This window comes from Canis lupus, chromosome 8 (assembly GCF_048164855.1).
Source record: "Canis lupus baileyi chromosome 8, mCanLup2.hap1, whole genome shotgun sequence".
NCBI lineage: Eukaryota > Metazoa > Chordata > Mammalia > Carnivora > Canidae > Canis > Canis lupus.
In genome coordinates, this window is record NC_132845.1 from 35,590,018 (window position 1) to 35,610,031 (window position 20,014).

Consider the following 20,014-nt stretch of genomic DNA (forward strand, 5'->3'; position numbering starts at 1 on the left):
GAGGGGTCATTGGAATCTCTGGTCCACAGCTGCCTGGTCAGAAGCACAAGTGACTGCCTAAGCATGCAGCTGGCATCTGAAGTGGGGCTGGGGGCGGTGGGGGTTTCAGTGTTGTGGGGCTGAGCCCTTAACATGTGGGATTTGACGCTGTCTCCTGGTAGATGGTGGTGGGATTGGGTTGAACTGTGGGAACCCGGCTGGTGTGGCAAGGAGTCATTTATTGTGGTGAAAAACCTCTACACATTTGGTGACCAGAAACAAAATATTCTGTGTAAAAGTAGAGAAGACACTCAGGAGAGACACACAGTGGGCAGGAGCTGGGTTTTCACCATTCATGGGTGGAAAACTGAGTCTCTCTCCACCTACAACACCGTAATGTTGTTTTAAAAGCTGCCATTTTCAGCTAGCAATTTTATCATGAGCATCTTTCCAAGTCATTAAGCATTCTTGCATGATATGGCCTTGACCATATTTTTGGTACCCTAATGCTGTACTTTTCTTTTGCTGTTGGAAGTAGGAAGGGGTGATTAATTGGACATTTAATGTGATGGGATAATGTGATTGAGAAATAAGCTATATGTGGTTTTCTCGGCCATAGACTCTTCAGGAAAGAATGTGAAGTATTTTCCCCACATCCTCCCAGAAGGGTGGCCAGAGCTTCCAGTCCTGAAGGTCAAGGGGAAAGGAGATGGTTTTCCAATGGGGGAGCAGAAGCCTTACCTGTGGGACAGTGACTTCCAGTACCTGAGAAGAAGGTGCGAGATCGCAGGTGTCCACAAGTAGAAGTTGTCCAGCTGGAACACATAGTCCCTGACCCCGCACCCTTCAGGTGGTGAAACCTGGTGTGGGATGGCTATGAGGAGGAAGCAGTATTCACAGACAGGAAGGACCAGCATTCAGCATGTATACAAGAAGCAGATGTAACTGTCGCTATTTCCACTGGATAAGGACCAGCTGCTCTGTTTTACAAGATCAAAACTTTCGTTTGCTTGTTTGGGGATTTTTGTTTGGGGGTTTTTTGGTTTTGTTTTTAATCCAATGGACCAGGGGATGAGGACCTAATAATGATTTTAAACTTCTCACCAACTGTGGATGGGCCTTGGGATCAGATTGAAATAAACCTGGCAAAATAAAAAATATTGGCATTTCTTCCCCATCAAGTGTCACAGACCTATTCATTCCTCACTTATGCACCACAATATGAGAGACATTTGTGTGGCTAAATCTTCGTTCATCCTTGATCACTGGCTGTTCATTTCAAACATCTCTTGGCCTGGTAAGCAGTGGCAAAGTCTGCTTGGCCGGTCAGCTCCACGGATTAAGCTCTTTGGATTAAGAGACCAGAACTGGACAGGAGTAGGGGACCCTGGTTCCAGTCCTCTCTCTGTCATACTGTGCTTTCTAACTCCGAGCAAGTTCTTTTACCTCCCTGTGCCTCCATTTTCCAGTCTGTAAAGTTCTGTGGACCTATAAGTCCTTGCCTCTTGGAGTCCTCAGCCTGTAGAAGTCAAGACAACTCACCAGTAAACTAAATGACCTATTCATGGAAACCATAAGCAGCTCAGTGTTCTCCCATGTGCTCCAGTCAAACTAGATTATGGGCTGTGTTCCAGAACATACTCTGAGTTTTATCCCTCCAGAGTTTTGCTCTTGCTGTTCCTCTAGAATGAGTGGCCATCCCTCCTGCCTGTGGAAAGGAAATCCGAGGGGCCCTTTTAAATTCAACAAGAAGGACTCTCCAGGAGGCCGCCCCCAAAGAAAGCCTCTTTCTTTCCTCTTCCTCTGGCCTCTTCTGCCTGTGACTACAGTCATCAGGGTACATTTGCAAGCTCCCTGAGGGCAGGGGCTGGGCCTCACTCCTCTCTGTGTCCCCCACAGGCCCCAGCCCAGGATGCTGCGAGTTAGGTACAGCCAAATGTTGTGGAACTAAAATTGGGATCTGCGCCTAGGCTTGGCTCAAGTTTCAGACTATTTCAGGCCCTGGAATGGGTGGGGCAATGAAAGGAGTGCTGGGGCAGCGAGATAAAAGGGCTGAGCCGGAATGTGGCCTGGGCTTCACTGCCTGGAAGGCCCTCTCTGCCTCCCTCCTCTCCCCACCACCCAAGCGGGAACAGGGAAACATTGTGTACTAGGGACTCTTCCATCAGGGCCCCGTGGGTCCCTTAGAACCCTAGCCCCACCTACCCCTTTCCTGGGTCCCTGGGGCGGAGGGGGGGGGGTCGAAGGCCCAAGCAGGTCTGCAGAAAATGGTTGGAAGGGCTGTGGAGACAGGTTACTGTCCAAGCTCCTGGTCTCCACTTGGGCCTCACTGTTGCTCTTGGTCTAAAATGTGGTGTTGACCCTTTGTCCGGGCTCTGTTTGGAGTGTGGAAGTGGCATGAGCTCATGTGAGAGGCCGAGGAGCCTTTCCTCACTGCTGCAGAATGGGACAAATGCTGAGGGTGGGGATGAAGGAGGTTAACTCTTTTCCTGGGGAAGAGTCCAGGCTCACAAAGCCTAAGGTGGAGCCCTCGGCCCTCAGAAGGCCGCCTGAGCAGAGCTTCTGGGCATCACAGAGCAGAAGAGAGGCTGGCGAGATCACACAGAAGGCTGTGAGGGGCAGCGCTGGGAATCTAGGTCGGCTCTAGGAAGGCCTGGGAGGCTGAAATGGTTAAGGGTTTGTTGAAAAACAGGGAGAGTCCCTCCTCCAGGGGCCCAGCTGGCTGCAAAGCCAGGAGCAGAGGCTCCAAGGGTGATGCAATGGGGCCCGCCCTGCACATCAGAGAGGGTGAGGAAGGCGGGCTCCCACCCAGCAGCAGCCTCCAAAGAGACGGCTGACCACACTGCTCCCACTCCAACAAGCCAACGGCAGCGGGGCAGGGCCTTTGGGGCAAAAGGGGCAGGATCCGGGCCACCAGAGACTTAGGGAGCTGCAGCATCTGGCTCTCCCACTGCATCCAGCCCCAGTGCCCTTCCGGCCAAGGCAAATCCCTCTCTGAGCCCCCAACAGCAGATCTCATCAACCTGGCAAACCTCTTGTCTCTTCCAAATCTGAGACCACTTCCAGCGCTAGGGGCAGGTGGCTGGTGGCAGGTGGGGAGCCAGTGCCAAGTGAGAGGCGGAGCAGACAGGCAGTGCAGTCTCTGGTCCCAGCAAGCTGGCACTTCCGCCTCACCAGCCCACTCTCCATCGTCTTAGGACAGGATATATGCCAGGGAGACAGTATTCCAGAAACTTCTAAAAGACTCAGGACAAAGCCAAGGGTGGCTAAGTCGACGTGAACTCTGGAGTTGGATTGCCATCCTCCTCCCTGCCCTGGGGTCTGGCATGGTAAATGCAGTTCACTTCTCAAAAGGACTTTGCAAGGTGGGACACATGGAGCAAGCGAGGATGGAGGCCCCTCCATGGAAAGGTATGGGTGGATTTTGTGACAAAGTCCCACCATTGACTCTAAGCCCCATGAGGACAGGAACAATGTCTGGTTGACTGCAGGCTCCCTGGCATCTGGCACATACCCTGACACAAAGTGTGTGCTTAATAAATAACTGGCAAAGACCTGGGCGCAGGCTGATGCCCAAGGCCAGTTTCACAATTTCTGGAATCTGCTTTTTTGGTAAACTCCTTACCACTCTCTCTCTCTCTCTCTCTCTCTCTTACAGGAAAGTACACAAAGTAGCACAAAGAACCAGCAAAACAAAACAGATTCCTTGAACATTGAACATTGTTTACAATTACTGGATGCTTGCTCAGCCTTAACTTTTATGGGCTGCAGTTTTGGAAAATACAAATTAAAGAAAGATACATCAGGCTCTGTGGCCCAACACAGAAGATAGCACTGGAGGAAGTCTGGAGGGGCTGCTGGATACACAGTAGCCAGACCCCAGGCTGGGCCAGGGCAGTGGCAGTTGCTCATGGCTGGGACAAGGACACTTCAACACTTCTCAAGGAGGTAGGATCCTGACATAAACAAGTACTCAGCACCAGCACGGACAACCTTCCCCAAAATGAGCAGGTTGCTGCTGCTCCTCTTCTTTCTGAGAAGCGGTGCACAGTGAAAATTCCAAATTCTCGACAATTACACCTTTCCCTCCAGATTTTTAGCTAGAGTCACCTTTTGGTAACTTCCATTTGTACAATACTTGTTCAAAGCTCTTTTGTATTTATTATTTTATTATATTGGATCATCACAAGCCCCAGAGGGAGAGCTATCCTCCTGTTTTGCCTGAAGAAACAGAGGCCCAGAAAGGCCCAGGATTCCAGCAGCCAAAATGGTAAGAGTTAAGACTTGCGGGGCCACATGTCCTTCTGCCGGGCTTCCCTCCACACCACGCAGCTCCCCGCTGTGAGTCAGCCAGCAAGAGTTCCAAGCATGGGGCCTCACATCCCCTGTGGTGGAAAGGTAACTTCCCCCAGTTCCTATTTACAGCCTGGACCATTGGCCCCACTATTTACATTTTTGCTCCTTCTCTCCGGCAGGACCCGGGTGCCGTGACCCAACCTTGTCTGTTTTGCTTGAAAGCCTATCCCACTCTGACTCCTACTCTGACACACTCTTTATTCAGATTGCACTAAGTTGGAAACCAGGGGCCAGCGCTGGGAGCGCGATGAAGTCAACTTTCATGGCAAGATGATGGAGCACTTGGGAAATGCTGGCAAGGACAAGCATGTAAGCAATCTCTGTATGTGGTAATATGTGTTTTCAAAATATTGTAATCTGATCAAAGCAGAACACAAGGTGACATGCACCTACTGATCACAGGTATGTAAAAGCAAGCTTCTTCTGCAAATGGCCAAGAAAGAGAAGTGAACTTTGAGGCAAAGAGATTTTTATCTTCACAGGTTTTCCTTTCCTATAATGCTCAAAACTATAATAAATAATAAACATGATCATAAGAAGCAGAGGAGAAGGCCCCCAGGGGACTTCCATCTTCCCGCAAAGGGCTAGAGTTACAAGGCGGGGAGAGGACATGGGGACGGAAGGAGCTGAGTGGGAGGCAGGAGCCAGGCATGCTTGCGGAGCCAGTGCCTGAGATGCAGAGGTGGAGCTAGGAGCCTTGCCTTGGGGAGCCCTTTGGGGCCCGGAGAGCAATCTGGGAGTCCTGCTCCAGAGCCCCCTTCCTATCAATTACAATGTCAATGGTGCCTCCCAGAGTTGTGCAACATGGAGGGCCCGGGACAGAAAGAAGATGGGAGGCAATCCACCCAATGCAGAGCCACTGACTGAGCCTTGCTTCCTTGCTTCTGTTGTCATCCAAGATCTCCTGCAATTTTTCTGCACCTTTCATTTCGGCGGTCTAAAGAGAGGAGAGGCTAGCCTACAGAAGGTGAAAGGCCTCCAGGAGGAAGCTCACCCTGGCTGGGAGCCAGCCTGGCAGGGAGCAAGCAGGTGTGAAAGGTGACAACCCAGGATCCCCTGGGACTCCGGGACAGTTCACTCCACAGACAAATCAAGCTCAACATGCCTGAAGCTGACTCCTTATCTCAGCAGCCCCTCTGCCCAGCCTTGCTTCTCCTCCCAGGTTCCTCATCCTGGTGGATGTCAGCACCATCTACCCACAGCTTGCCAGGCAGTGCAGGATCTGGCTTCACCTTCAGCTCTCACTCTGTTCCACTTTGCCCTGTGTGCCCCACCTGCACCGAAACACCTACAGTGCCCGTAATACACCAAGTCATTTCATTGCCCTGCCTCTTCTCATGCTATCCTTTCTCTACCTTGTCAAGCTGTTTATCTTACGTCAAGAGTCAGCCCAAGGAGCAGCTGCCTCTACAAAGCTTTTCCTGCTCATCCCCACCGCCACTCCCCCATATCCCCACCATCTGTCCCCTGGTAGAGATCAGTACGTCTTTTGTCTCTGTAACCCCAATATATAGTGCTGCTCCTGGCACATCTTCAACATTTGACGCATATTTTGTGAATTTAAAAAGATGAATGAGGGGCGCCTGTATGGCTCAGTTAGCTAAGCATCTGCCTTTGGCTCAGGTCATGATCCCAGAATCCGAGGACCCAAGTCTCGTGTTGGGCTCCCTGCTCCATGGGGAGCCTGCTTCTCCTCCTCCCTCTGCCTGCTGCTCCCCCTGCTTGTGTTCTCTCTCTCTCTCTCTGTCAAATAAATAAATAAAATATTTTTTAAAAAATGAATGAATGAATGTGGAGAGTAAATTTTTGGGAAGACAGAAGAGTGGATTTCATTAACAAGACCAAGCCTATGGGTGATACCCCAGTGCCACCACATTTCTGGGGACAGCATCTCCTAATTCATTTCTACCCTCAGGCTACTCTTTTCTAGAGTAGGGTCCCTTCTGGTCCCTAGGCTCTTTGACACCTTCCCTCCGCACACACAGCAGGTGTACCTGGCCTTGGGGCTCTATTCTTCTCAAACTTTGGCTCCTGGTCATTGTTCTTATCTGTGTATGGATGGTGCCGTTCAGGAGAAAGAGCCCTGACTCACCTACCTGACTTAGCTCAGAGGTGCTGAGTCAGATAGGTGGGTAGGCAGGTTGAGCACAGGTCATTTCTTGATATCCATGAGAGGCAACCCCCCTACCTGGGCCAAGTGGGACCATCTAGGAGGGAGAGGGTGCAGCATGCAACAGTTCTCACCCATGTTATGTCATCATACTCTCTGGCTGGGTGAGTTCTTCGGGCCCTGGTCCACACATGGTGGGAGCAATAGCAGCCAACCATGTCCTCTGCAGCAGGCTGATTTCCAGGAAGGCCCTGGGCCCTGGGCCCTGGCCCGACATGAACCACATAGGTCTGCTGCTTTTTCCAGGCAGGGAGTACTATCACTCCTGCCTTCCATTCTAAGAACCCAGTTCCCCTAGCTCAGCCTCCCCTGCCTCCCCTTGGGCCAGGCACTCAGGTAAGTGGAGTCAGACCTGCTGGTCTCCTTCCTGGTTCAAACTGCAAGGGTATTGTTTCATCTCAGACCGACTCTGCCTTGAGCATCCTCAGCAGCAGCAACGGCCAATTCCATGAGTGAGGTGTTAGGGAAAACCTCTTACTTTGATTCAGGAGGAGTCAGAGTGGTGAACCTCCCTCTCACGGAGTCTCACAGTCTGATTGCTAGGACCCATGGCAAAATTTGGGCTCAGAGAGACAAAGCCCTCAGACAATGGGAATTTTAAAAATCAAATCCAGAGGACAGACACATCTACTTTTTTGTGCGCTTTTTGTTTTTTGTTGTTTTTTCTTTTTTTTAATAAGCTAGCCTAAGTCACATGCTTTCCTATTCTAGGGATATGAAGTTTTTATTTCTGTTCCAACTGGCTCTGCCTCTGTTCTCTGAGCAAGCACCTCTGATCCTTGGACACTGACAACATTTGGGCAAACTCATGGGCTGCAAGCTACTTTAGGCTGTAGGTCCAAAGACTCCTGGGTGGGCAAGTATGGTTCCTGGCCCCAGCTGAGAGATAAAGAGGAAGGTACCAGTGTGGTACCCATGTGAATGAATCTGGTATTCTGGTCCCCCTGCTCTCTGTCCCTTCTGATACAGGAATACCCCTGAGAGGGAAGTTGGGGACCTTTGAGTGAATCCCAACAGCGAAGATGAGGATCTGCAGAAGCATGCACCCCATTGGCCATTTCCAAAGCCCAATTCAAACACGTGGCCCCATGGGGTGGGGCGGTTGGAACATGGGCTTCTCTGACTAAGATTTCCGGGGCCCCAAGAGGCATGTATTTCACACCCTCCCCAATCTTGAACACAAACCAGTGAAAAAAGATGTCATTTCAAGGCACAGCTCTTTTCTTCAAAGAGCTGAGCCTGTCAGAGACCTGGTGGGCTTCTGGATATAAAGAGGTGGGCTTGGTGGAGCCCTTGAGAAAAGGGCACTGGGAGGACCTGAATTACTCATCACAGTAGAGAGGAATCTGGCTTCCCAGAGTCAGTCAAGGAGGAGAGAGGGAGGTGGAAGGATGGGAAGGGAGTAACAGTGGGGGTAACTGAGTGATGGGTATCAAGGAGGATACTGATGGAATGAGCACTGCGTGTTATGTACAATTGATGAATCACTGAACACTGCCTCTGAACCTAATAATACACTATATGTTAATTAACTGAATTAAGATAAAATTAAATTTAAAAAGGGAGTAACAGGAGGAAGCCACATTAGACAGCAGTGGGCTCGCGGAGCTTAGTGCGGTGGTGTGGCCAGGGAGAAACCCCAGGTGACAGGGTAGCCAAAATCACTTCTCAGAACATTTCAGAAATGTGACTTTAAATTGTTTGCCGTGTGATGTAATCTCTCCCCTGTGGCCCACAAACCTTCATTAAAAGTTCTGCTACATGTTACGGCATTATTTTTGCAGTTGTTTTGGAATAGGGGTGGGAGCTGAAAGCAGACAGGGCTGTGTTCCATATCTGAATTGACAGCAGGAACTGAAAAATGGCCACACCAGCGGGATGGTGAATAAGACCTCAGATGAGGCAGAAAACTAGAGCCAGGGGCGACCACGGAGATCTAGGTCCCCCCGTAAGTCACAGAACTCTTGGGGAGGGCCCTGGACTTTCCACAGGACACAGGACGTGGGCACTCAGCCAAGGCCGCTTACGCCTCAAAGGACTCGCTACCCGGGCTGACAGCAGGCTCCAGGTGGGGTCGCCCGGCCCTGGGACGAGCTGCGGCCACCGCCCCGCAGAGGAGCCACGCAAGGGCGCCCTGGCGGGCCGGACCCTCGCGGCCCCCGCCGGCCCGACGACGTCCCCGGGCGGGCCTTCCCCGGCAGGCGGCAGGCGGCAGGCGGCTGGCGGCTGGCGGCTCCCGCAAGGTCGTGGGAAGGCCGAGGGCTGCGGCGGGCCCCGCGGCGCGCGGGGGGAGGGGCGGCGGCTCGGCGGCTCTGCGGCTCGGCCCCCGCACTCCCTGGCGCGGCTGCAGAACGTGTCGCGGGGGGCTCCGGGCTCCCCAGCAGCCCGCCCTCGCCCCTCTCCGGCCGAGCGGGGACCCGCAGCCCCAACTGCCCCCGCTCAAGTCCCCAGGCCTCCTGGCCCGGAACCACGCGCCGCTCACAGGGCGGATGCCGCCACCTGGCGGCGGAAACGTCCCGCTTCACTCTGGGAACCTGCGGGGCAGGAGGAAGAAGGCGGGGCTTCTGCCGCCGGTCCGGCGTGGTGACGTCAGGACGGGACGCCGCGGCCCCGCCCCGCTCGGGCTGCCAGTACTTGACGTGGCGTCACCGCCCTCTACCCTTACTTTGCGTGCGTGTCGGCGTGCGGCGGAGGTGGCGGCGCGGGCCGGCCGGAGCTCGGCGCTGCAGCCCCGGGCGCTCCTGCCGCCGCCGTCGCTGAGCGGCCGGTGCCGACTGCCGAGCGGGCGAGACCCCGGCCGCCGCAGCGTAGGCTCGGCCGCGGCTGGGCGCGGGCCGGCGGGAGGGGGCGGGCGCGCGTCGGAGGGCGCCGCGCGGGGACGAGGCGGGCGGCGGGCGGGCGCCGCGCGGGGACGAGGCGGGGGCGGCGGGGCCGCGCGGGCCGGGCCGGCCGGGGGATGTCGATGCCTGACGCGATGCCGCTGCCCGGGGTCGGGGAGGAGCTGAAGCAGGCCAAGGAGATTGAGGACGCCGAGAAGTACTCTTTCATGGCCACCGTCACCAAGGCGCCCAAGAAGGTGCGGGGGCCCCGGTGGCGGCGGGGGCCTGGGCCGGGGCCTCGCGCGGGGGGGCGAGCGGGCGCGGGCCGGGCTGCAGGCGGCGCGGGGCCTCGGGCGGGGGGGGGGGATGCGGAGGGCAGTGCCCCGGGCCGCCCCGAGCCGCAGAGGCCGCCGCTGGCCCCACTTTCCTTTGTCCCTCGGCCCTGCTCCTCCGGGATCTTTATGAAACCCGAAAGGGCCGGGCCTTCAATCTGCGGCTGACTTTTCCCGGATGAAGGGCCAGGCGGGGGCGGGGGGCCGACTCGGCGGACCTCGTGACCTGCCCCCGGGAAGGCGCCGTGCAGACCCCCAGGTGAGCGGGGTAAGGCTGGCGGGGCTGCTGTGGGCAGATGTTTGGGACCCGGGCCGGCTTACCCGGCAGCTGCGTGCTCAGCTTGGAGGCAAGAGGGAAAAGACCTGAAGCCAGCTGTTTCATGCAGGCGAAAGCAGCGAGGGCAGTGTGGACTTGAAAGTATGATTTTCACCTTCCAGGGTCATCCAGTTGCTTCGGCATATGTGAGATACTAACGTTTGGAGGTTGGTGACAGCAGGCACCGCCATGAATACAGGTTGATTGTAGTCATGTGAATAGATCCCTTAGGCATCCCTTGAGAAAGGAGCCCGGGTGGGTTGGAGGGTGGGTGGCAAGGAACGATTGCTCATTCTTGACTGCACTTAACTGAGGCAGAACAACTTTAGGCTATTGTGCTGCGAGTTGAGCTCAAAGGACACCCTTCTGATTCTCTTGTCGTGAAAGATTAACGACCTTTTAGTCTTACCTAGCTCTCTGGTGGAATTGGGGTCCCAAGTGCTTTGTGAGCATTGGCTGCCAACCACATCTTGACTTTCCACATACCTGGCACCCAGGGAACAGTGGACCCGAGAACCTTTGCAAAGAGGTGACCTTTCTGAACCAGTGAGGAGCTGGATAAATATTTCCCTCCTGTAAAGACAGTGTTTCGTTCGAGGCTGTCTCTGCCTGCAGTGTTTGATGGGATGCAGCGCTTGTGTAAGCTAAGTAAAGCGAGGTTTGCAGGAAGAGTTACGGTCCTTGAGGTTCCTGAGACCTGAATTCGTTAAGCTGTCATCCTGGGAGCGATGACTTTGTTTTTAAAGGAGGATAATCTACCACTCCAGAAATCAAATGAAGGGTTGAAAAGACAGGTCGCTGTTGTGTGCTGTAGCTCCGCTTTCCCACAAAATTAAGAAACTTATCAATAGAATGCATTAAAAAGGTAGTAGAAAAAAAAAAAGGTAGTAGAAGATCTTCTGATTCTGTGGTGTCTGATTTGAGTGCTCTCGGTTCAGCTGACTGCTTTGTTGGGACAGTACCTGTAATCTGCACTATTTGGAGACACAGCTTTTCTAAGAATGCTTAAGGATAATAACCTATGAGGAGTTAGGGAAAAGCCCTCGTATCCTAATTCCCTGAACTCTTCCTCTCCCTATTAGACTGTCCTCTTTGTCTAGTTGCTTCAGGTATTAAGCGCCTTTATTCTTATTTGCCTTAATTTTATCCCATGCTGTTGCAATTGCCAAGACAGTTTGTATTGTAGATTGTAAACTGAATAAAGGCAGGTAATCTTGTTCACCAGTGTATGTATCGTGCCTAGCTCTACATCTAGGATCTAGTAGATTATTTATTTATTTATTTATTTATTTATTTATTTATTTAAAATTTTTATTTATTTATGATAGTCACACAGAGAGAGAGGCAGAGACACAGGCAGAGGGAGAAGTAGGCTCCATGCACCAGGAGTCCTACGTGGGACTCGATCCCGGGTCTTCAGGATCGCGCTCTGGGCCAAAGGCAGGCGCCAAACCGCTGCGCCACCCAGGGATCCCTCTAGTAGATATTTAAATATTAATTGCCCTCCTGGCTAACTAGTAATTGAGATGTCCATAGGACAACCTACCAGGAATAAATATTCCTTCTCCCCTATTCTTCCTAGGAGGAATATTGTTATGTGTATTATTGTCAAACCAAATAAAGATGATTTTAAAGACTCATTCCGTTAGCTGAAATGAGCATCTTCTGCCAGGATTGTGGGAAGACTGTCATAAGTTTCCATTTGTTGGTCAGTGTACCTACCCCCTTGTTTCTCTCTAATCTTGCTCTTAGCTCTGTTGTTTAGTATTTACATAGCACTTTGTATTAAAGTGATTTATGATGACTAATTACTTTTTTTCCCCAGTGATGGTAAAAGGCATTTATTTAATGAGTTGACTGAGGACTAGTCAAGGTCACATAGCCAGTTCTAGGTGACCTGTTTTTTCAGAACAAGTGAATTGGACATTATGACTTAAGTCACTTATGTACCTCTGCCATGTGTGGATAATGTGAGAAAGCGTGAGAAAAGAGAAAAAATGTAGCTTGGCTTTACTGAATGGTGTAAAAGGGCTCTTCAAAAGGTGCCGTCCTTAACCTGCGAGGATTCCAGCCTGGCTCTAGACCAAGTAATCCTTAGATCACTCCAAGCCCTGAGGCCTCTCAGGAAGTGAGGTGCCAGTCAGGCTATAGGTTACTCTAGGGTGACCTTGATAGTCTTTAGATCAGATTCCAGTGTAACTGGTGAAATTTTATTCACTTCGGGGAAGAGTTCATGTCCATCAATTAAAAGCATAGGTTAAGGTTCTTCAGCCATAATCATAACTTAGTTTTGTATGCCCCAGGGTCTGCCACAGTACCGTGAAGTTAACAGGACTTGTTGGTTTGATTCAAGGCTTGATCTGTCTGTCAATAACTCAACTAAATGGGTACCACCTTAAGCAAATGAGGTTCAGTTTCCTCATCTACCAAATAAGTGCTTTTTATTTGGGACAGGTGGAGATAAGCGCTTGTGAGGAGCTAAGATTGCAAAAGTGGTTTTGAGGAAGTCTATTAGTATACTTTAACTCTCTCTTTTTAGTGAGTATTTGAGATGGCTTATAACACAAGACACATATAGGTAGAAAGTCAAAACTATAGAAGGAAAGGAAAAAATATTATTAACCCTGAGGACTAAAACAGTTGATGAGGCTGATCATCACGTGCAGCTCCAAGCTTACTAGGAGCCAGAGGATAAAGGGAATCATCACATTAGCAGACATAGGAGATAATACATACCATTTCCTTGGGAAGACAGCCTTGGCTGTCACAAAGTTCTAAAGGAAATTTTCATGGGACAGTATTAACAGCTATAGTATGAGTCCCATGGTGAGGCTTGTTCACAACTGTTACTGTTGATTTCAGATTGTATTGCCAGGAAAATTTGGATGAGGAAAGGCGTCCCTTAGTTGTAAGGGAGCGTACATTGTGCCACAACTAAGGAGGATCTTTGTTTGATGTTGGCAGCTACCAGTTAACCCAAATAAGTCTGCTAGTTCCCCATAATCACTGGGTATTTATCCTTCTTTCTGCTACTTTGTGTTGCAAGGATGATAGCTGTCTTTGGGTCTTTGGAAATTGACATTGTATCAAGGTTTTGTTTTTGTTTTTTTCCTAAGAGTAAACCCATATCTTCAGCTTGTTGATGAAACTTCCCTAAGATAGACTTATTTCTCTGGTAGGCCTATCAGAGCATTTGCTATTGTCTGTACTTCTGAACATTTATTGGGGGGAGACTGGGACTGGACGGACTTTCCAGAGTGATACGTTAGGCATTGAACCACTAAGATCTCTGTAGACTTTTACCACCAGCACAGTAGAGGAAAAGGGAAGACACAAAACAACTACTTTTGCTTGTAAGATATTCTTTATTTGAATAAGGCATATCAAAAGCGTTTGCTAGGACTTAGGACACCAAGTAGAGCCCTAGCGAGTACTCTTTAGCTGCTAACCTGTTGGGTGAAAGAAATGCAGGATAGGATGCTCCTCTTCTCATCGGGGCTATGTTATGGCTGATTCTTGGTGCAGTTTTACAGAATTTGCACCAGTACTTCTTAGATACACCGAGAAAAGGTTTGATAGGTGGATATTTGCTATCTTCTCTACATCATAAGCATCTCTTGATTCTCTTTAGAGCAACTACTATTTTAGTATCAGTCTTCAAACAAGTCAGAGGCATAAGAAGGTCTTGTTTGGATTTCTCCACAGATAGTGATTATCTCTTTTTCTTATTTGATTTGTTTAATCAGACATTAGTTTCCATATTACTTTGTTCTAACTTACTTTAGATGATTTTCTTTTAACAGAGAGGAATCTGTTGGTTTCCTAGATCTCTTGCTGGCAAGATTACACTTATGTATCTTTTATCAGGAGGGTATCCATTTGGATCCAATGTGTGTTACCTGGTGTATTCCTGTAAAGTTATTTATGAAGGTATTTTGATACATAGAATCGTGTAGCTTTCTAGTTGCCTATGACTCTTCATAAATATACTGCAGTCTCAAGTACTTATGATCTGTAAACAAGCACTTTAATGCCTTCTTGGGGCCTTTATTTAAAGGAACTGGCCTGGGGATCCCTGGGTGGCGCAGCGGTTTAGCGCCTGCCTTTGGCCCAGGGCGCGATCCTGGAGACCCGGGATCGAATCCCACGTCGGGCTCCCGGTGCATGGAGCCTGCTTCTCCCTCTGCCTATGTCTCTGCCTCTCTCTCTCTCTCTCTCTCTCTCTCTCGCTCTCTCTCTGTGTGACTATCATAAAAAAAATAAAATAAAATAAAGGAACTGGCCTGTAAAGGAGAATCATTTCTACTTACCAGTTTCTCAAGTTTGGGAATTTGAACATTAAAATTTTATAAAGAAGGGCTACCTTTATTATACTGAGTAGAATAATTCCAAACACATTGTGTTGAGGTGGGTCAGAGCATCCTCATCAGATACGAAGAACAACACATTTGCATGGACCAGAGTTTATTCAGCCTGAAATCTAAGAATCCAAAGTGAAAACAGATTCACAAATTTTCCTTCTGACCTTTGTCAACGGTGTCAGTGTCCTGCATATGACAAGCAGTTAAAACTTCACATAGCGTTATGTTCACCTTTTCTGTTACTCATTCAGGTAGTTCTCTTGCTATCCCACTGTTGCTTGGCTGTTATGTAAGGTCTCTTTAACTTCCCCCTTTTTGTTCCTAAAACCGAGGGAGAAGTACAATGTACGTTAAGCGCTTGATTTTTGGAATCAGGTTTACCTTCAGTCCCTACCATCTCATAACTGTGTGACTCTGGACAAGTGACTTAACCCCTGCAGCCTCCATTTTCTTGTCTATAAAATGAGGAATAATGGTAGTACTACAGGATTGTTGAGGGGATTAGCATTTAGTAAACTTACTAAATTTGCTTAACGCTTTGGTTCCTTTATAACCAGAGTGACCATATTTCTCATTTGCCTGGTACAGTTCTGCTTTAGACCTGTTATCCCAGCATGCTATTCAGTGACTGCTTCTGTAAACTCTGAATAGTACCATGGGTCATATGGAGTTTTGAAATAATCTTAAAGAGCCAAAACAAAGATGATTCTATTGGAATGCTTTTTCAACAGGGAAAAATTTTTCCTTGAGAAAAATGTTATTTTACATAGGGCTTGCACCTACTGAACACTGAATTATTTGATTTCTAAGAGGTACACAGACAACAGGAGAACTTAGAGCTTGTGATAGAAATGGGATGTGGTATACCACCTGACCCCCCCGTCCCCCCCCCCCCCCGTCCCCCACATCACACAGGGCACCTGTAAAAGGTGGGCTCCTTACAGACACTGGGCAGGCTGAATCCAGGAGTTTGTTTCCTCAAACTGCAGTCATCTGGTAGTCTTCCCAAACTAGAATCCTTGAATTGCATGAAACAAGTCCAAAGACCCTTTGGAAGTGTGATTTTATCTTCTTACATAATCATCTTCAGATCACATCCCTGTGTACTCCCAGCTCCCTCCCTCAGGTACTGTTTCTCTTTGCTCTAAACAGCCTGCTCCTAATTACATTTAACTGATTTTCTGCTGCAGAAATGTGTGGCCTTTGCTCCGAAGCAATTGCAGAACTAGGGTGGAACACCTATGCTTTTGTTTATACTCTGACTGGTTTCATTTTTTTCCTATCTCTGTTCAGTTTCTCTAAAGGATTCAGCCCAGTGCCTTAATCTCAGACTGAGTATAATGATTGGTGCTACTTAGTAATGTACAGTGGGGCTTAATCATTTACTACCCAAACGGGCCACAAAGTATAATGAACTACTGGTAAAAGGTTGTACTCGGAATCCCGTGGTGGAGACGAGGAAAAGACTTTGAAGAAACACAAATGTGGGACTGGCCCAGCATGCTCCTGCTTTCTTGCCATGGAAGTCCCAGGGCCTCAGCTGACATGCCTCTGTGATTAACCTGTAGAGCTTAATGGGCTGAAAATGTTCTCCTTGACCAGCCCAAACCAGTTCACTGCTAAAATGGACACCTCGTACTCCGTTGTGTGCTTGATTGAGGCTTAAACAGGAGGGGCTTGGGACTGCTTACTGTTCCATGCTTCTCATCTTGGACCTGCCTCAGGCTTACTTAGTTCTTTACAATCTGAAGAACTGCCCAGCTAGAGTAAGCCCTGTTGTATGTTTTTCTCTTCTTTCTTGAAGAGTGTGTGTACAGTGCCATCAGTGGAATCCCACTGAGCATGCTGTGTGCTCGAAGTGCCACGGAAAATGCTATTGGAATAGAAAATGGTAACGGAAAATGCTAATATGCTGATCTGCAGTGGTGCACAGCTCTGTGAGCTAGATGGTGAATTGGTGACTGACGGAGTGAGGGTTAAAGGCCTGGAGGAGATGAGTGTAAACCATGTTTCATTTTTATCTCCCAAATGAAGCTGTCCATTACCACTGTTTGAGTAATGTCAGGATTTTGGAAGTTCTGTTTTTAAGAAGTGTTTCCAACTCTTATGGTACTTATTAAAGTGAACCTTTGGTGCACAAGTTTCCATGGGCATAATGGGAATTACTTTATTCCCTTTCTCCAGGACTAGCCAGTACTACTTGACCTCAAGTTAAAATTTTTGGACTGTGACTAGTTTTCATTATGATCTTAGGATCCTGAAATCAGAAAAGAGACCTATCAGAAAAATAACTAGGACAGTGGTTCTGCTCTGCCCTTTTTGGCCACCTCTTTCCTCAAAGGTCTTAAGAAAGATTTATTTGGGTTCTCGTGATGATTAGCTTTATTTTGGAGATGTAGAAAAGAGCTCTCCACCTTGAATTTTCAAAGTGCACACCCTCATCTCTGTTTCTAATTTTAGAAGAGAGGAGTAAGTAGACAAGTGTGTGTGGAAGGTAGAAAACTAAAATAGGTTTCTCTTTTGCCAGTTAGAGGGAGGCTCCTGAGATACTCGCTGGTTCTTAATCTTTTGAGTCACAGATCCCTTTAAAAATCTTATGAAAATTATAGTTCTTTGGGAAAATCCAGGAACACAAAAACTTTCATATACTTTTCAGAGGACTTGTGGTACTTACTGAAACTCACCCGTGGATCCTGGGTGAAAAACTCTGATTTAGAAGAGGAGGTCTTTATGCCATAGTATCTCTTCCCTTTACAGATCCAGAAACTGCTGAGATTGTTTCCAGCTTGCTGTTTGTCCTTGAAACAAAGCTGAGGTTGTTGGTGTCCTCTGTCATCCCCTTCTGTGAGATGCTCCTCACCTTCCCAAGAGACTCATTATCAATGCCGTGAGGGTTCAACTCAGGAACTTAGGCATATGAAACCAGCATTTCAGTCGCTTCTGGGGGTTCTTGTACTATCTCATGCCCTCTGCCCTTCAAATGAACTGTGGGTGCCTCTAAAGCTTCAGAGCTGATTCCCAGGAGTGTTTAGGGAATTCACGGGCTACACTATCAAAACTAAACAAAATAACTTGTTCCCTTGTATCTCTCAAAAATAGATTTGATTTCAGTGTAGTACCTCTCAAAACTTTTCAGGACTGACTTGATATCTGAATCTTAATTTTCACTTGGTTTCTGTAGATCAGGCAGGCATATTGAGGGCAAGGACCACATCTCACACATACAGATAGTATACAGTGCTTGGTGTATAAGTACTGTCAATAATTGTTTATTGAGTAAAAATATTGGGAGATGGTTATCGCTAGGAGAAAGTGGGTTGGACTCACTTGATTGCTTTGGCCCGCTGTCCTCTTCAGTCGGCGAAGGTGGTTTTTCTGATTCAGATCCCTCTCATGTGGGTAATAATGGAAATACCAAGAACTGCAGGTGAGAAATTGAGAAGAATTTCCAGCAGCTTTATAGATCCCTATATAATGCCAGAAATCGAAGATAAGGGAGAAGACTGTTGAGACACAAGGCCTCCAGCTTCTCAGCCCAGTAGCCAAGAACCACAGGGCAGTAGGCTAGCAGGTTAGGGGTATCCTTACATGTAGTGGGAAGGTAATGTGATGTCCCACCAAGTTTTAAACCCTTAGCATTAGTGACACTGTTCTAAGTTGAAAGTGGTACTCTGGTTTACACATGCTTTTGATTTAAGGAACAGAAGCTTACTCTTATGGTATTCGAGATTTGAGGGCCAGCAGTGAGTTGAACAGTTTCATTTTGGAATTTGTGTTGGAATCCTAAAAGTAATAAACAATAGCCCTGCCCTGCAATGCCAGGCAGACTTCTGATTCTTCTCATTTTGCAGCCCTAGCTGCCACTTCTGAACCAACGGCTGAGCTCCATGTTCAAAAGCTTCATATGCCCTTGTCTTTGAAATACACCTCTTTTAGAGTTACAGTCCTCTGGGAAGTGGGCCAATGCTTGTCCTAACCAGGAATCAGGCTCTAGTTGGCATTGAGGATTCTGTGTGTATTGTTTCCCTTAAGTATGTGACGTAAGCAGGATTCAGGGGAAAGGGAGACCCTCAGAATTCTGTAGTTTTGGAAGTAGAAAATAGGCACTTTGTAAAGATGGCAGATGTGTTCAGTTGTTCTGGTAACTAATTCAGTTTCCTGTGGGTGGCCAGGTAGTATCCTACTTCGAGTTTAGTACTTGAGTTTTGCATGCTCAGCTTCAGAGCACCAGACTTCTTAGGAAGCAAGACATGAAGATTCCCAATGTTCAGTTTGTATAGAGAGTAGCCCAGCTGGCTTGTCATGCTGGACTAGATGAATTGTGAATGTTAATTATACTGATCAATACAGTGGCCTTGGTAACAGACTTGTAGCTGCTGTAGAATCTGTTTACTTCAGGTTTATAACACAAAAGAGACCAAGCTGGTTGGGAACATGATGTTCTAAATGTAATAAGCTGTATTGTAAGTCCAGGGAAAAGGCACACTGGAGGCACTGACCCTATTGCACCCTTCCCTAGGATTTCCCAGAGGGAAACATTATTCTGTGGGTGGTTTCTGTCATTATTTGCCAGTTGAAAATGAGCTGAGGTTGGCAGAGGTATAGCTTTTGTGAGGTGGGGTATAGAATATTTATAACTCATAAGGATTAGACGTAGAGCACCCACGTTGGAAGGCATCTCATTCTTCTACCTAGTTGGTAATTAGGAGTGGAAAGTTGAGATTAGTTGCAACCCTTGCATTCAGAAGAAGGAACCCCTCCTATTTGAGGAATAGAGGGTTCAGAATTCTGCACATTCTTTTCTGACTCCACAGGGAGGGGATTAGCTAAACACTGGGCATGTTTGGAATGAGAGCACCTTGCCAATTTTTACTGATTTTTGGACCAAGCCATTATAAAAATACAGTCTCTCTTCCTATGACAAGCTCTTTGTCATGTTCTCCTAAACCCTATAGATCCATTTGATGGATTGGCTGTACCTGACAGATGGAGTTGGTATTAAAAGGGCAGATTTTCTACTTTCTTTGCCTTGTTTTATCTCTGAACAAGACATGTCTAACCCGTTTGTTCCCTGTGTTGCCTTCAGTTGCTTTATCAGGAGCCTGGTAAACTCAGTGTGCTTATGTTTGCTTTTCAGATTCTGCTTAGATTGTCTTCAATGAGTACTTCTCATGGAGTGGAAGGAATGGAAGGAATCAGTCACCTAGGGAGCTTTTTCAAAACATTCATTTCAGGGCCCTAACCTAGATCTACTTAATCAGAATGGGGAAGGGTTGAGGTATACAGGGGCAGGGGGAATAGGATAGTATGTGCTTTTTGAAACAGCTTAAACTTGAAAGATCCCATATTTGGAACCACTCTTTTAGATTATCAGCAAGACTGGCCAAAATAGTTATGAAATCTGATATTGGGATGGTAATGTAGCTCCTACTTATCTTGGGTGACTTTGGCCATGAGGAAGAATCTTGTGTCCATGTGAGAGGACTGGAAATAGCTTATGGTTACTCTTCTTTCCAGAGTATTCAGAATAAACTGTGACCAGAAATCATGCAGCTCTGTGTCAGCTCAGGGTTGAGCTCTACTACTGTATCTGAGGACCTGTGCTGGGCACTTAGGATTCATCAGTGAACAAGACAAAGATCCATATCCTCTGGAGTTTACATTGTAAGGTCATTACTTTT

The 20,014-nt window shown here is 48.3% G+C and overlaps 1 protein-coding gene and 1 long non-coding RNA gene across 5 annotated transcripts in view; both read left to right on the forward strand.

Annotated features, from left to right (window-relative positions):
- The first annotated feature begins 3,642 nt into the window (after window positions 1–3,642).
- On the forward strand, window positions 3,643–6,074 carry LOC140637596 (uncharacterized). Its single transcript, XR_012034680.1, has 4 exons — window positions 3,643–3,927; window positions 4,170–4,249; window positions 4,541–4,644; window positions 5,235–6,074. It is a non-coding gene; the product is annotated as an uncharacterized lncRNA (long non-coding RNA).
- A 2,218-nt stretch (window positions 6,075–8,292) lies between these two features.
- Window positions 8,293–20,014, forward strand: part of AHCYL1 (adenosylhomocysteinase like 1) — a 40,414-nt gene continuing 28,692 nt past the window's right edge. The window contains exon 1 of one of the 4 annotated variants that reach the window (XM_072834904.1): window positions 8,293–8,453. In XM_072834904.1, the coding sequence (XP_072691005.1) occupies window positions 8,403–8,453 (51 nt within the window). In that variant the 5' untranslated portion in view covers window positions 8,293–8,402. Of the gene's footprint in view, window positions 8,454–9,419; window positions 9,582–9,756; window positions 9,916–20,014 lie in introns of those variants that run through there. The other 3 variants (XM_072834905.1, XM_072834902.1, XM_072834903.1) reach the window with 3 other exon arrangements.